The sequence below is a fragment of the Tiliqua scincoides genome, chromosome 2, assembly GCF_035046505.1.
Source record: "Tiliqua scincoides isolate rTilSci1 chromosome 2, rTilSci1.hap2, whole genome shotgun sequence".
NCBI classification, from domain to species: domain Eukaryota; kingdom Metazoa; phylum Chordata; class Lepidosauria; order Squamata; family Scincidae; genus Tiliqua; species Tiliqua scincoides.
Genome location: NC_089822.1, coordinates 10,786,975 through 10,803,598, shown reverse-complemented (window position 1 = coordinate 10,803,598; position 16,624 = coordinate 10,786,975). Strand labels below are relative to the sequence as shown.

Here is a 16,624-nt window from a genome sequence, read left to right as displayed (position 1 = left end):
ACGGAGCTGCTGCAGGTCCAAGTAGCCCCAAAACCAACACGGGGTAAGGGGACTGATGTTTATTCCGAGAAGACATCTGGCTGCCTCTTGTGCCCCCACAGGACTCCGTGGCAGCCACTTTGACACCACTGTACCGCAGGGCCTGCAACCAGAATAGAACTGGGCTGTTAATCTTTTTTCTTTTTTCTTTTTTGTATTTTAAATTTACAAACGTATCTTTCTAGGCACCTAGGTAGTCCCCTGAATATGGTGGAGACCAGGAAATCACAATTTTATCTGCATATGGCTCCATTTCTCAGAAAGGCACTCACTCACCTGAGTTTGCTCTGAGAGTATAGATTAAGCAAATTTGTTCAAAATAAGTTATCGTAGACTCATGATAAACCAGAGCTTCTGCTAGTCAAAAAAAACCTGTCACCTTGGTAGACGATCAAGAATGTGGTCAAGGTAAATAAAAGGAGACCAAAAGGAATCCTTATTTTACTGGCCTAAGAAAAGTAGTATGAAAAGGTTACATGGAAAAGAAAGTCTAGAAGCAAGGTAGATGATGGTTCAAGGTCAAAGATGCACACTAAAGTTCAGGGTATCAGCACACACTGTGTTTCTTGAACATTTCCTTTGACTTCAGCATACAGATTGAGGCTGTCTTTTCCATGGTGACTGAGGACCTCAAAGTTGTGGTGAAGAACAACAGCAGTAGAAATTATAAAATGGCTCTTTAGTTTGCTACTCCTGGGGCCCAAAGGGAGACAATTTGGAGCATCTAGCAGCAGGCTGATGCTATTTAAGAACTTCTGGATGCTCTGGCCCCAACCCAGCATCAGGGGACAGGAGTACACATTCAAAAAGTGTCAAATGGCAGTGGTGGACAATGTCACTACTGGCCCAAGTCAGCCAGTAAGCTTCCCCATTGGGCCCTGGCTTGCTGGGCAGTGGTGGGGAGCAATGACAGCTGCATACCTTCACTGCCTGTGGCATTGGCTAGAGCCACCAGTTAATTTAGAGCAGGAGAAGGGAACATAAAGCTGCTCAGCCTGTCTAAACTGGTGAGACTCCTCACCATCACCACCAATCTGGTGTACACATATTCCGCCTTTCTGCTGTATGACGCCTTGCTGCAGGCCTATCGCTCCCAGGGAATGGGCAAAGAGCCAACATGCCAGGAAAGCCTCCCTGCCCCATACTGTTTCGGACAGTGGCACACTCTTCCTGCCCCTATTGATTGTGCTGAAAATGACTTTCGATACTTCTTCTAATTCACTCAGAGAAAGATTCAACTGCACTTTTTTACCTTACTAGAACCCCATAATTGTGAAAATTCATACAACAGATTTGTGCTACTCGGGAACAAAATTCCCCACCCAGCTCTAAAAACATCTTACCTGCTATGTGATGGTCTTTTCTGATTGCCAGAAAAATAGACAAAGTTGCCAGAGGAAGGACAAGGACAGAGTAGTTTAATCAGTATTATTATGGGTGTTGTCATTTACAATTTATATTTCTCAAGGCAGACTACAAAACTGAATTCTATAATGCAGTCATGGTAGCCAAGTACAGGGTTAACTCAGTGTTTAATTTTCTACACCCTTCCGTGGCTTACATTTTAGCAGGAGTATCTGCCCTTCTTCAACGTATCATAGTTTAAATCATGCAAATACTCCATTATGGGGATGCCAAGATAAATTCCTGGGTTTTTCCATTGGAGGGTCTATAGGCCAGCATCAGAATAAATCAGCATCAAAGCAGCGGTAAATCATGGTACACCCATGCAAAAGACAATCTGTAAAGATAGGGTCCAAAATTTGTTAAGCATCGGGAGCCCCACTAAAAAATATAGAATAGGATATAGGATGTGACAACAGTTGTAGTTCAAAATTTGGGTGAATATAATTAATATCATTTGCTTGAATGCGGCGATGCCAAAATACCGCTGTGGATCCTTCATTCCTTCATTTACTCATCTGTGCACATATTCGGATGCTGTTGCCACCCCTGAGCTCAGTCTGCTGGGAAGGTCTCCTGTGCAAGCCTATTTGAATGAAATTCATTTCAGTGGGGCTTGTGTAGAACAAAGTTGTGTCCAAAGTTTTTGGCAGGAGGGCCACACTGTCTCTCAAACACAGGCCAGGGGGAAAAAAAGAATTAATTTACATTTAAAATTTGAATAAATTTACATAAGTTTACATAAATGAATGTAGTAAAGATGAACTTACATGAATGAATGAAGGTCTTGCAATAGCTCATGGCCTATAAAAGGACTTGCACAAAGCAAGGCCAGCCTTCCCTTTGCTGCCGCTACTGCATCACAGATGTGAAACAACAAGCAGTGGAGGGAGCCCTCACCCCACAGCTCACGTGAGAGGTCAAACAGTCACCCTCACGCTGAGAGCAGTTGCATCGGGCCAGTGTGGGCTCCAACAAATCTCCAGAGGCTCATTGGAGACTGGGGGCTCCCTGAGGGCCACACTGAGAGGCCTTGAGGGCCGCAAATGGCCCCAGGGCCGGGGTTTGGGCACCCCTGGTGTAGAAGAATGTCCTGGCAGATTGTGCCTGGTGTAAAAAATTCTGAACCAGGCCTTAAAAGGAACTATTCTGGTGTACGAAATCTGAGACTCAAGCAAAATGTGAACTCTGTTGTTCATGTCACTTGGGGCCCACACCTAGCCAGTGTTCCAGCACTGATGAGCCATGCCAACAGGGTCTGCGCTGCATCCTGCAGTGGGTGGGGGAGGGGTCAGTCATGGAGTCCTCCTCAAGGTAAGGTAATGATTGTTTTCTTACCTCAGGCTACATCAGTGCTGGAAATTTGGCTAGGATTGGGCCCTTTGTTATCTATGTGACAATCGCAAGTGTAGTTGTGCAGGGTGTGCTGATTCTTTGTATACAGTGCAAATGAAAAAAATGCTGTGCTCCTGTGTCCTGAAAAAGTGTTTTAGGTGAACTGTTGTAGAAACAGTTGTGTTTTCTACGCCATTAGACAATTCCGTGTTCTGTTTGCTTCTCAGCAATAATGATGATGAAGATCTAACACCGGAGCAAAAGGCAGAGCGTGAGAAAGAAAGGAGAATGGCCAATAATGCCCGTGAAAGGCTTCGTGTCCGTGACATCAACGAGGCTTTCAAGGAGCTGGGCCGGATGGTGCAGCTCCATCTGAAGAGTGACAAGCCCCAGACCAAACTTCTGATCTTACACCAAGCTGTAGCTGTTATCCTCAGCTTAGAGCAGCAAGTCAGAGGTCAGTTAGATACCAGTTTTACCTAATGTCCTATCAGATTTACTAATATTTATTAGCTGGATCTTGTTGTATCACTGCAGTCAGACTGACAGCCCAATCCTGAGCTGCCGCTGTGCCAAAATAGCCGCCACGGTATCCTAAGTATGCCGGCAGCCACCGGCAGCTCCTCAGGGGAAGAGGACCTTCGTCCTCTTCCCCCAAATAAGGGAAGTAGCTACTTGATTCTGCGGTGGCTCTTTAGCTGCACAGAATGAAGGAGTCCCGTGTCAGGCTGCATGGATTTTGCAAAAAAGGAATACAATAGTAAGCATCATACAGCGAAAGCCTGTATGCCAGTGGTTCTCAAACTTTTTAGCCCAGGACCCACTTTTTAGAATGATAATCTGTCGGGACCGACCAGAAGTTATGTCATTGACTGGAAAGTGATGTCACGACTGGAAGTGACATCAAGCAGGAAAAATTTTCACAATCCAAGGCTGCTATCCTTTCCACACTTACAAAGGAGTAAGCCCCATTGACTATTATTGTTAAAAGCATATACATTGTAGTACAGCTATCTCCAAATGCAGTCACATACTACGTTGGCATCAAGTCTAATATACTAAAAATAAAATATTGAAATGATTGGGGACCGACCTGAAATTGGCTCGCGGTGCACCTAGTGGGTCCTGACCCACAGTTTGAGAAAAAGGGCTATACCAGTTGTTCTCAAACTCTCTGGGAGAGTTTGGGAGCCAGTAAGTCCTTGCAGGGGCGGGGGAAGGAGGCAGCAGGGGCAGGGGGATGCGATCGCTCCACATCCACTTTCCCTGCTGCGGGGAGCCCTGCCAGGAGTCACGCCGGGCTCCCCGCACCCCGGGGAGGCTACAGGAGGCTTGGGTAAGTGCACCCAAGCCCCTGCAGCCCCCTGAGCGGTGCGACCCTGGGGATCGCCCCTGCCTCTAGGCTGCCCCCGCCCCTTAAGGGGGCAGAGACCAGGGCCCTCAGGCTGGGGCATCACGACGCCCCTGTTTGAATAGCACTGGGCTATACCTTTTTGGCACTGACCTTTGGTGATTCAGCCAAAGCCTCTAAGGCAGCATATCTCAATACTGCTCCCCTGATGTACCACTTGCTCTCTGTGGAAGTACCACCAGGAGTAACTGGTGATGACATCATTGCCAGTTACTTCCAGGTTCGGAGACCAAGATGGGAGCTTCCTTTGGCGGTAAGAAGATCAGGGCAGGCAGGAGGACTTTTTCAAGCATGTAAAAACCATGTGCTGGAGCTCTGCCCACTGGGCCGAGCTTCCTACCACTTTTGGAAGCTCCTGTCCTGGTCTCTCTACTAGGCAGCAGGTGCTGCTCGTTCCACCTGGTGTACCACACTGCCTGGCATACCACAAGTGGTATACATACTACTGGTTGAGAACCCCTGCTCTAAGGCCATAGATGGCATCAAGACCCCATCTAGTGGGTGAATGCAGTATAGCTCTATATCGATGCTTTCTGGGGCAACACTGGGAGACCTGGAAGTGGATCTTTAAATCTATTTTAGCCCTAAGGCTTGGAAACAGCACAGTTTTACCATGTGAACCTGGGAAACCCTAGGTTTTTGCACACTTTTAAAAAAATTCATCCGCGGTGAGTCAAATCCATGGATGCTGAATCTGCAGATGTTGAGGTCAGACTGTACTGTCCTTATGACCCAGAGATTGTAGACAACAACCCTACTCTCCTTCTGGAGAGAAAAGCAGTGACACCCAACTTCGGAATCATGACTTAAAAATCACAGACAAGGGTTTCCACTTCCTCCTTTGGGTTCTTTGAATGAACTCTTGTAGGCAAACAGGGCAGTCAAGCGAGTGTTGCAGCACATCCAGAGAGGGCATCAGGGATCAGTCAGGTTGGGCACTGGCTGAATCCAAAACAGATCAGAAGGCCCACCTAGCCTAGCCAGCCCCTAAATACTCAGCTCCAATGCCATTGAGAGTGTCCATTATGTTGTCAGGGGGCCAGTGGAGGGACCATAGAAGGAACAATGCAGGGCTTTGTTCCAGGGTCTCCAGGAGCCTGGTACTGGCATTAACCCTTGGTGTCTTTGCAGCTTGAGTCTGCCTTTAGTGGGTGCCATCCTAGATGTGATTATTACCTCCCTTTTCCCCCCACCATATTTCAAGAGAATATTGGATTCCGTAGACCCAATCAAAAGATACTTTGTGGAATGACCTTGTGACTGCATACTGTAAACACGAGATGCCAGTGCATTTAAATTTGTTGGAGCAGTTATGCTTAAGAAGAACTAGGAAGTTTTCCCGTAACATGGTTGCTGTGTGAAGGTTTCTTGAAACTTCCAGCATGTGGTGGCTGTTCCATGTAGCAAGCCATTTGATGCAAGGCAGACTGCCAAGCAGATCACTTTTTTTTTTAGAGGTCTGCAGATTGTGAATTGAGTTCTGCTCTTCTGAGAGCTCACTGGTAAGTCAACTATTTATCTGTGTGCAGGCACATAATGACTGTTTTGGGCTGTGGTCATTGACTTCAGTGGATCTAAGCTGACTAGTTTAAATTGGTTTGTTGATGAATTTATGGCCCAATCCTATCTTGGGCCAGCCTGCACAAGGCAGGGATGAGGACGCAGCCTCCGCACATCCTGTGGATTGGCTGGGGAGCAGGTTAGCTAGGAGAGGTAAATAGACAATTATTACTTATATTCTCTGCCATTCCGTGGTCCCCTATGGGCCTACTCGGAGCTATGCCAGCTCCTTTGCTGCCAGTAGATTGGTGTTTCTCAAACTATGGGTCAGGACCTACTAAGTGGGTTGCGAGCCAATTTCAGGTGGGTCCCCATTCATTTCAATATTTTATTTTTAATATATTAGACTTGAATGCCGCCATGGTATGTGACTGCATTTGGAGAAATGTTGCAGTTCTGTACTTTGAACAGGATACTATGTATATATCCTGTGTGTGTGTGTGTGTGTGTGTGTGTGTGTGTGTGTGTGTATCTCCTATATATATCCTATGTATATATACTATGTATATATATAGGGCAGGAGGTCTGGTCTAGGGCAGGAGGTCTGGTCTAGAGGGTAGAGCCTCCGTTAGCCCGAAGATAACATCAGAAGGTCGCCAGTTTGAGGACACCGGCAGCTCCCTGAACGGCTGAGAATGGTGAGACCTTGAAGCAGCTGACAAGCCCAGCTGAGTGATTCCACCTGCTCTTGGTGTGAGCAAGAAGCATCTTGGCTGCCCTCCATGTGAGAGATGGAACTGCTTGTGAGCCTGCGTGGGAGAACTGGAGGCCAGAAGTGAGACCAAACCAGGAAGATCCATTCTGAAATGTTGTTGGTTCTTGAAAGAGAGAACCTCAATGATTGTAAAAATTCCCTCGAGGGATTTAGAAACGCCTGCCTATGTAAACTGCCTTGAATAAAGTCAGAGGAGTAATCCGATGACCAGAAAGGCGGTATATAAATACCGAGTTATTATTATTAGTTATTATATGCTTTTAATGTTGATTGTCAATGGGACTTACTTCTAGATAAGTGTGGGTAGGATTACAGCCTGAGATTGTTAGAAATTTCCTTGCTTGATGATGTCACTTCCGGTCACGACATCACTTCCGTTGGGTCCTGACAGATTCTCATTCTAAAAAGTGTGTCCCGGTGCTAAAAGTGGGTCCCGGTGCTAAAAGTTTGAGAACCACTGCAGTAGATTTCAACTGACACAGGGGACATGTCAGGCTTATGATGGGTGTTCTAGATCCTGTGATTGCCATTGTCCAGATCCTCCCCTGCCACCAACATACCTCTGCTGATGGCTAGTTCCATGGGCTACAGCTGCCAGCACGGGGCTTACTGGATGCCAAGCCATTAGCAGGAAGTACAAAGAAAGCTGTCCAAAGAGCTTTAAATTCTAACATGCTTAAAGTGTCCTTTCACTTTGATTGCACAGAAAGGAATCTGAATCCTAAAGCAGCATGTCTGAAAAGAAGGGAAGAAGAGAAAGTATCTTCGGACCCTCCTCCGCTTTCTTTGGCAGGACCCCACCCTGGGATGGGAGACACATCTAATCATATGGGACAGATGTAAAAAACAAAAAAGGCAAGTTGACGTAATATGATTTTAACAACAATTGCTTGATCTTATTCCACAATATGAGTAAGACCTGATTGGGATTTAAATGAATATTTTGTATTGATATACTTGCTGTTTTGTAGAACAAGCTTCTCTGAAGGAATCTGGGGTAGAAAACAGGAGTATTGGAGGTTTAGAATGATGTATTGGGGCTCTGCAGTTGTAATATAATATTGGATCAAGAACCAGTTCATATGCTTAGGTGTGCAGCAGATATTATTGTTATCACGAATATTTATATACCACTTTACAACAACAATATTATTACACAGACCTACCAAAAAAAAACCACTTTTAATTGCCAAGGATGTTTGAATGAATGTAGGATATTTTGGGGGTGCTGAATCCCAAAATGGCATCGGTTTTACCAAATGGCTCTTGTTTTGGGGGTACAGAATACTGATTCAAGCAGCTTCCTTGTGAGGAAACTGACACTATGGCTTCCTCACAAGGAAGCTGCTTCAATCAGTATATAAGTGGCTATGCCATACCCTCGAAACTAAAGCCAATTGGGCAAAACCAATTCATGCCATTTTGGGATTCAGCACCCCAAGTATACCCTAGTGCAGGGGTGTCCAAACATTTTGGCAGGAGGGCCACATCATCTCTCTGACACTGTGTCGGGGGCCAGGAAAAAAAAAAGAATTAATTTACAATTTAAAAATTGAATAAATTTACTTAAGTGAATATATTAGAGATGGAACTTGTGTGAATGAATGAAGGTCTTGCAGTAGCTCAAGGCCTATAAAAGGCCTTGCACAAAGCAAGGCCAGCCTTTCCTTCGCTGCCACTGCTGCATCACAGACGTGAAACAGCAAGTAGTGGAGGGAGCCCTTGTCCCACAGCTCAAGTGAGAGGTCAAACAGTCTTTCTCGTGCTGAGAGGCCAACACAGGCTCCAGCAAGTCTTTGGAGGGCCAGAGGCTCACTGGAGACTGGAGGCTCCCCGAGGGCCTGATTGAAAGGCCCCAAGGGCCGCAAGTGGCCCCCGGGCCGGGGTTTGGGCACCCCTGCCCTAGTATAAGAATAGGTCTAACTTTCAAGATTGCAAAAATGTGTGTAGGCCTCTGTCATTAATAAGATTTATATACAGAAGTTCCCCTACTTATGAACATTTGACATACAAATGTTCAAAGATGCAGATATGCTTGGCCACATGTCTGTTGTCTGCAACACATGTGACCTTGAGCACTGGGGAAAGCCTCAAGGGACTGCAGCTACTTAGGGCTTTCCTCATCTTTGCCTGGTGATGGTGGGCAACAAAGTATCACAAAACCAAGCTGGGCAACTGTCAGCAATCTCACTGATTGAGGCAGATACTGACACTGGGAATTTTAAAGCCAAACAGGTTGGCCAAACTGAGGGTGGAGACATCACAGGGCAATAGTCATAAATTCACTGCTGATAATAGTGATGTTGGACTTCTGAACGAATTGACTTCTAAACAAACCCCAGAACCCTGTCTGTTTGTGAGCAGGGGAACTTCTGTACCATTTTTCAACAGAAAATGTTGACAAAGCAGTTTACGGAACAAAATAAATAAAATAGTTCCCTATTCCGAAAGAGCTCACAGTTTAAACAAGACGCAAAAGAAACACCAGCAAATGATCCCTGGAAAAGATGCTCTACTGGAATCAATAGGCACAGCTCTTCCTGCTAAATATAAGAGGAGCACCACTTTAAAAGGTGCCTCTTTGTCCAGCTGCAGGTAGCAGAGAATACCACAGAATACTGTCTGTGTGACTGAACAGAAAGCTCATGATGGATTTGCTTTTATGAAAATACCCTGCTTCAAAATATCCATGCACATGGTGGGTGTCTGTGTTAGGAACTGTCCTCTCTTTGATACACACAGTTCCACATGTGGGGAGATTCAACAGTGGAGTACTTTTAAACAAGCACTCCTCCATTCTGAAGTGGTGAGCGAACTTGTGTGTTTGAACTGAGCACCTTTCGCAGAGAAGAAATTGTACATTTATAAGAAGAGCAAGCTAAACATGATGGCAGCTGATTTGTGTTAAGATTGAATGTCCTGCTACATGTGTGAGGGGCAGTGGGAAGTGAAAATCTTCCTTGCCAACACTTTTCATCCTGAAACTTCTTTTGATTTAGCTGTCTTTTTTTCTCTCTCACTTGGTTGGGCTCAGTGAACAGAAGTGATTTTAAAAGGTGATTGGGAGGAGAAAAACACCAATGGGGAAGGATTCAGTCTCCCTTCCCAACCACCTCTTTCAGCTTCCCCGTTTTGTAGGGATTCAGCATGATTAGGTTGGGTAATTCCACCTCACATATAGTTTGAGAGTTTAGGGCAGGGCTTTTCAGACTGGGGCGTCGCGATGCCCCAGCCTGTGGTCCCTGGCCTGTTTCCCCTTAAGGGGCGGGGGCAGGGAGGAGGCAGCAGGGGCAGGTGGAAGGCAGCGGTGCGATCCCCAGGATCGCACCGCTCAGGGGGCTGCAGGGGCTTGGGTGCACTTACCAGAGCCTCCTGCAGTCTCCTGGGGGTGCGGGGAGCCCTGAGCGGCTGTCCGCAGGGCCCCCGATGCTTCAGAAGTGAAAGTGGAGTAATCTGTAAAACCAGAAGTGAAGCATGATTGCTCCATTTTCACTCCTGAAACATCGGGGAGCCCTGCGGACAGCTGCAGAGGGCTCCCTGCACCCCCGGGAGGCTGCAGGAGGCTCTGATAAGTGTACCCAAGCCCCTGCAGCCCCCCCGAGCGGGATCACACCACTGCCTTGCCCCTGCTCGTGCTCCCCCCCCCCGCCCCTGCAAGAACTTACTGTGGCTTTCAAACTCCCTGGGAGTTTGAAAACCGTAGGTTTAGGGAAGGGAGTTCGTCTCAGATCTGGGAGCCCCCAATCACCCAACATGTGAGCACATCACTTCCACAGCTATAAAATGGGAGTAATAATCTACCTTGCATTGCTACAGTAGGGCATTGCGATGTGGTTATGATGCACTTTATTCCATCAAAATATTGCACGAACAGCCAATCATAAAGCATTTGTTCACTTTGACTGAGCTGATTTTCTCTTCTCTTGCAGGTTCAAGTTGCCACATTTTCTTCATGTAAACCAGAGACCACTTCCTTAACAGCTGTATTATCTTAAACCACATAAACACTTAACCCCCTTTTTTGTAATATAATAAGACAAGTCTGAGTAGTTATGAATCACAGACGCAAGAAATTTCAGCATTCCCGATTTTGAGACAAAAAAGAAAAGTGCAACTTGAGGGACGCCTCTTTTCAACATATCATTTAGAATGTTTCAAGCAGTATGTCAGGAGCTGTACATGCACAGCCAAGAGACTTTAATGGCAATCTTCTCCACACTGTGGGACAATGCATTGTGCCTAAACTTCTTTTGGAAAAAAAAATATAATTAATTTGTAAGTCTGAAAAAAAATATTTAATTTAAAAATTGTAAACTTGCAATAATGAAAAGTGTACTTCTGAAGAAAAAAACTGAACGTTTTCGTTGGTGTACTAGTCAGCTAGTGTTTATACTTACTGGATATTAAAAAGGGAAGCATTGCTACCCACATATTTACAAAACCAGCAAATGTCCTAATGAAAACTGAAGTGATAACATTAGCCATTCCTTAGGGTAGGAGGAACAGATGGATCTTATAGACCTATGACACACACACACACACACACACACACACACACACATACACACGCATTATATATATATATATAAATATATATAAATATATATATATTAAAATTAGTGACTATGGTAAGCTTTTGTTCATTTGTTTCAGACTTTTTTGCTCCTGTAAAAAAAAAAAAGTACTGATTAACTTTTTTAAAAAAAGATTTTACTGTAAATAAGGAATGTTTTGTCTTATTTCTCTCTCCCTCCCCTTTGGTTCTTTATTGTAACCTGTAGTGCCAACTCTGTTGCTGGAGGGGCAGTTCAGGATGAAACGCTGACCCTGATGATGTTGCTTCTCATTCATAACTAAGTAGAGAGCTGTTTCTTCAGTCTCTGGGGGAGAATACAGGACTTAGCAAGTCACATCATGGGCAGATTAACTGAAAGCAACTTTGCTGAGAGTTGGTCCAAGCAGGTTTTGTTGGTTCTTTTGGTCCAGATCGTCAACGTTGCTCCCATTAAACCCTGTTTTGGGGATTTTCAGAGGTACAAGGTTAGAATGCTACAATGTTACCACTGTGCCTTCCAATGTTTATATCATCAAAAACATAACATAATCAAAAGTGGCTGTGATTTAACAAACCAGTAGAAGTGTTAACTTAATGTGTGTAGCCTAAATTCAGTATACAGTGAGGCATTTCAGAATACACGGTCAGACTGGGGGAGGGAAGGAATTTCAAATGGGAAAAATGCAGGTTGTGTGACAGATTTTGATTTTTTTGTTATTTCTGAGTGGATTACTGAACGGTTAGACTATTTGCTGCCTCTTCCTTCATTCATTAAAAAAAATGCCAATATCCAATTGTCATGCAGCATTAGAACAAGCCTTACCAGTTCTAAAGCATTTAGTTGCACTTTCTTGAGGAGGGGGAAGTAGAACAGTATTTCTCTGGCCAGTATGAATCAAGATTTACTTAACATAAATAAAATAGCAAGCATAGATCAAAAGTACGGCACGGCACAGCACCTCATCCAATAACTAGCTTCAGGCACAACTGAACCAGTATCCATAGCAAATCTTCTGAAGATGGACTTTGGTGTATAGAACAATTAACAAACAGTACTCCCAATTTGTCAGCATCCTTTTGTCTCCCAATTCCAGCTTCTGTTTTTGTTTTTTACAGCCACACAAACTTGGCATGTATTTTTAAATGAAATCTCCCTGTTCAAGTAGATTTTCCACCTCTCAGCACTGAGTAAATGCCATAAGTCCATTGAAAACGGTCTAGACGTTCCATCTGTTCTCCTGTTTTGCCAGTTAATGAAAAAAGTACATTTGTAAATTTTATGCAACAAAATGGCAAACGTATCATTATTTTGAAATTGTGTATGTAAAAGTTATATTTTTACATGTAGACTCTTGTTATTATGTGTTTTAATACATTGTATCAGTTTTTTGTTTTTTTTTTAATTGTGTGGTTGAAAAAAAACTCATTTAAATGGAATAGTGAGATACGAGAATCTGAATTTTATGTTTCTGAAAAAAAAACATAAAGAACAAATATGATAGTTTACCATGTGAACCACCTTCTGCATATCCATAAACATTTTGATTAGCTGTGTGTGCGTGTTGAAAATTGTAAATATGTTCAGTAGCAGTAAACTTAAAATGCTTTTATTTGTTAATAAGTTTCTCAAATGTGGAGGTGGATTAAAACCATGATGAAGAAATTCACAATAGAGGAGAGTCCATGTTAGTTTAAGTCAGAACAAGAAAATGAATATTTCATTACAAATATTGTACTTTTAACAGACTTTACTTTGATTAAATGGGTGTGATAATCCTAATTCTTTTAAATACCGGTATTCACAATAGGCTGACAGATTCTATTTAAGTGTCAAGCATATTAATATTGCTTAGTATTAAAATTACAAATTCCAATATTTTGGGGCGAATGTTCAGAAGATGAGCTTATGTCCCAAATCCAAACAGGCTAAATGGAAATAATTTCCATTTCTGCTGACATTAATGTAAGATTGCTTCTGTTCACTTCTGTCCATACTGTCATTATTTCATCCATCCCACAGTTAAGTCCTGTGCATGTTTACTCAGAATTAAGTTCCATTGTTTTCAACAGGGCTTACTTCCAGGAAAGAGGGTATAGGATTGCAATCCCACTCAGTGTTATATTGACAGTTGGCCACAACAGTTTTTAAAATCTGATATTCTACTATAGAATTATGAGAAAACATAATATAAATTATACTTTTTCATCTTGTAATGATGATCTTGAAGATCTAGTAATGATCTTCAAAAATATAAGATAGGGAGCAAATGCAAATCAAACTAAGCATTTTTTTAATTAATCACCTTGCTGATGTAATTATTTCACTTTTTAAAGATACGAAAAGATCACAATTAGCTACCCTGTCACACACAATCAGGGTGAATTCTTCATCACCACTCTTTCAATGTATGGCAATGGGCAGAGCATGATTTAAACAGTGATATTGGTGGTAATGTACACAGGTGATATACAGCCAGGAAAAGGTTAGTTATGAATAAAATGCTCATCTTGTACGTATGATATCAGAGATGATTTATTGTTCCACAATGGAATTTACACTTGAAAACGAAGATTTTCAGTTGCACTGGGCTTTGTTTTGTTTCTATGTTTGTACATTTTTCCAGATTCTGTCCATAAGAAAAAAAGACAGTGAGAAGTTGCCTGGCCATTGCTGCTGCTTAATTTTCAAGCAGGTGTCTTCAGTGGTATCTGTCACTCATTAGAGCTGGTGATGGCTTGACTTTCGTGCTTAAAGGGGGCCATGTGTTGTGCCGTAACAAACAGTACTCGAACTCTTCTGTGGAAACCTATCAAATGTTTAGTGAGTGATCCACCTCCACATTCAAGTAATTTATGAATATGCTGATTAGGGAAATCTGTTCATCTAGAACTTTTTTTACATTTGTCTTATGTGTAGCTGCAAGGAACACTAATGTTTAAAACAACTGTCAGTTCGACCAGTGATGCAACTTGTACCGATGCAGTCTTCCGATTTGTTTTGTTTGTTAATTTTGTTTTTGGGGGGTGGGGAGGGGGTGGAGTGGGGTAGAATTTGCAGGCTTCATCTTTCTGTCTGATGGGCACGATACAACCTGTGCCGGAAACCGAACAATTCAGTACATTGCCAGGAATGAAGAGAATTCATCAGGGGAGAAAAAGCACAATTAAATTAAACTTAGTCCACTGACTGACGTGAGGAGAAAAAAAAAGATATCTTAAAGATGGAATACGATGAATTCCAACGTAATGGGGCACCAAGACCTTTTTGGCTTCTTGTTTTGTTTCCTTTCCTTTTTTAAAGCGCCATATTCTTTCTCATGGGACTTGAAGTTGATTCACTTTGTGCAGTGCTGGTTTGACCATACTCATTTCAAGTATTATAGACTTATGTAATGGTGAAAATATATGAACTGTGGCCTTTTTCATTCTTGTTACTTGTGATGCAACTAAGTGAAGATAAGAGAAAAAAAAAAAGCAGAGATTTACCATGTATCAGTGCCTGGCTTTTTGTTACAAAGCTTCGTTTGTCTAGTGACCTTTTTGCTATAAAATAGACTGTAGTACACCCTAGTAGGATAAAAGAAAACCCTAAATTTAAAAATAAAAAAATATATTTGGCTTATTTTTCACAGGAGCAATCCTTTTATACCATGAATATTGCAAGGGGGGGGGAATGTCAGATTCTGAATATTTCTTCTTTGTAGATTTTTGGAATCATTCTGAGTAAAAGTTTGTTACTTTATTTTACTATTTAAAAGATGTTATTTTACCATGTGTTACTGAGATGAAATTGTACGGTAGCTTCTTTTTTTTTTTTAGTTGTAGGTCGCAGCGGGGAAGTTTTTTGCGACTCTACACATAGTTACAACAGTTAAAAAAAATGAAAAAAAGGGAAAAATGATAAAAGGGACAAAAAGAAAAAAAAAAGATAAAACAGTTACACTTTGTTTTCAACGTGTGGCTGAGTGCCTCAATTTTTTTCATGTTTTTTGGTGTATTTCTGATTTGTAGAAGTGTCCAAACAGGTTGTGCGCTAGAGTTCCTTCAAGAAGAAAAACACAGCTCGCTGTAGGCCATTACCTGTTTCCCATCTGTAGTTATTCGATGCCGTCATGTACATGACCGTTCTGTAGCAATAAATGTGCCATTTTTATAAACTGTTTCTGACACTTTTGTTTCATTTCATTTTGCATTGTCCACTTCTGTAGGTGTCACAGGAAGCACTGCTTTTGACGACCTGGTAGGTGGCGCCGTCATCACAGACCCAACCTCAAAAGCAATGGGTTTAAGGTGCCATTGGTGTTCTTGGAAGTGCTACATTCCAGATGATGTATAAAACTGAAGTTCTGATCATCTAAGTTCTTCTGAGAACATAAGAGTTCTGCTAGAGGCCTCTTCACACTCTTCATGTGGGTCAGACTGCTGACTTTGGTAGCTGATAAGAAAATGCTTTCTGGACATAACTGTAGTAGAAGCACATATCCTTTACGTCTTGGCCTAAACCATTGTGACATACGGCTATGCATTGTAATATAGTTGTTGAAACACTTTAGCCCCCAGGCGGCGTGAATTCCAAGTGGTGGAGAAAGTTGTTTATATGTTTTAAATCCTTTGTAAAGTTCTTTCATATCTTTTGGGATGAAAGGTGCTATATAAATGTAAAATTGCTTTCATAATCATCTATATAAAGCTCTTCTGTAAATATAGCACCTGTATTTCATTTGAAAACTGTTGTGTACATATGAGAGGATATCATGCACCTATGGACAATGGGCAAATATCAAGACGGTACTAACATGTTTGCAAAAATAAAATAAACTTGACTGTGTCAAGAAATTCCCCTTTGAAAAAATAAGATACAATATATTCAATTCAAAGCTGAAGACAGAAAGAAATGTAAACAGACATGGTTCTGTTACCAATCGTCATTTTCGGTTACAGGTTTCATGTGATAATGAAATTATTTTTATGTCTCTAGGCAGTGATTTCTGCGTTAACAGTTAGTGCTGTAAAAAAGAGCTGAGAGGAATGGTCATTTTTTTCCCCCCACTGGAAACATTTGTTGAAGTTGTAAATTATAAATGCTGACTGATTGTATTTACACTTTGTTAAAAAGGAAAAACAAAGAAGTAATAAATTCTGGTTGGCCCTGTTGCCTTTTATCAATCTAAAAGGTTTTTCTAACTGCTGTTAGCTGATATCACATATTCTAGAAAGGAAAGCTGTACAGAGTCAAATACCCGCATTGCGTGTAGGATACTGTTACGTATTTGTCAAGGGGATACTGATCATTGCTTGCAGAAGGTGAATTCTGCTCTTAAACAAATCTTACAAAATACACTCCAAACTCCCATACTGTGACTGAGTGAAGCTGCCATTGGAACCCACAGTCTTTCGTGGCACTGTGCTTGGAAGAGGCTCTAACTCATTGGAAGAGCAAATGGTTTGTATTCTGCAAGTTCAGACCCTCAGATTTCAGATTCCAAATCAATGGAGCTTCTCGGAGCTGCATCAGCTATTTAGCTGGTGCAGACATGAGAAGCCCTATCTCAGGCTTCTGGGCCTGGGAGGCGGGGATAGGATTTGGCAGAAGTGCCTCCACCAG

At 42.5% G+C, this 16,624-nt stretch overlaps 1 protein-coding gene across 21 annotated transcripts in view; it reads left to right on the top strand.

The window, feature by feature from the left end:
- Positions 1 to 16,103, top strand: part of TCF4 (transcription factor 4) — a 444,763-nt gene extending 428,660 nt beyond the window's left edge. For 20 of the 21 annotated variants that reach the window (XM_066617927.1, XM_066617917.1, XM_066617926.1 and 17 more), the window contains 3 exons: positions 3,006 to 3,235; positions 7,171 to 7,319; positions 10,394 to 15,176. In XM_066617927.1, coding sequence (XP_066474024.1) covers positions 3,006 to 3,235; positions 7,171 to 7,307 — 367 coding nt within the window. In that variant the 3' untranslated portion in view covers positions 7,308 to 7,319; positions 10,394 to 15,176. Of the gene's footprint in view, positions 1 to 3,005; positions 3,236 to 7,170; positions 7,320 to 10,393; positions 15,177 to 15,227 lie in introns of those variants that run through there. The other variant, XR_010793922.1, reaches the window with a different exon arrangement.
- The last annotated feature ends 521 nt before the right edge of the window (positions 16,104 to 16,624 follow it).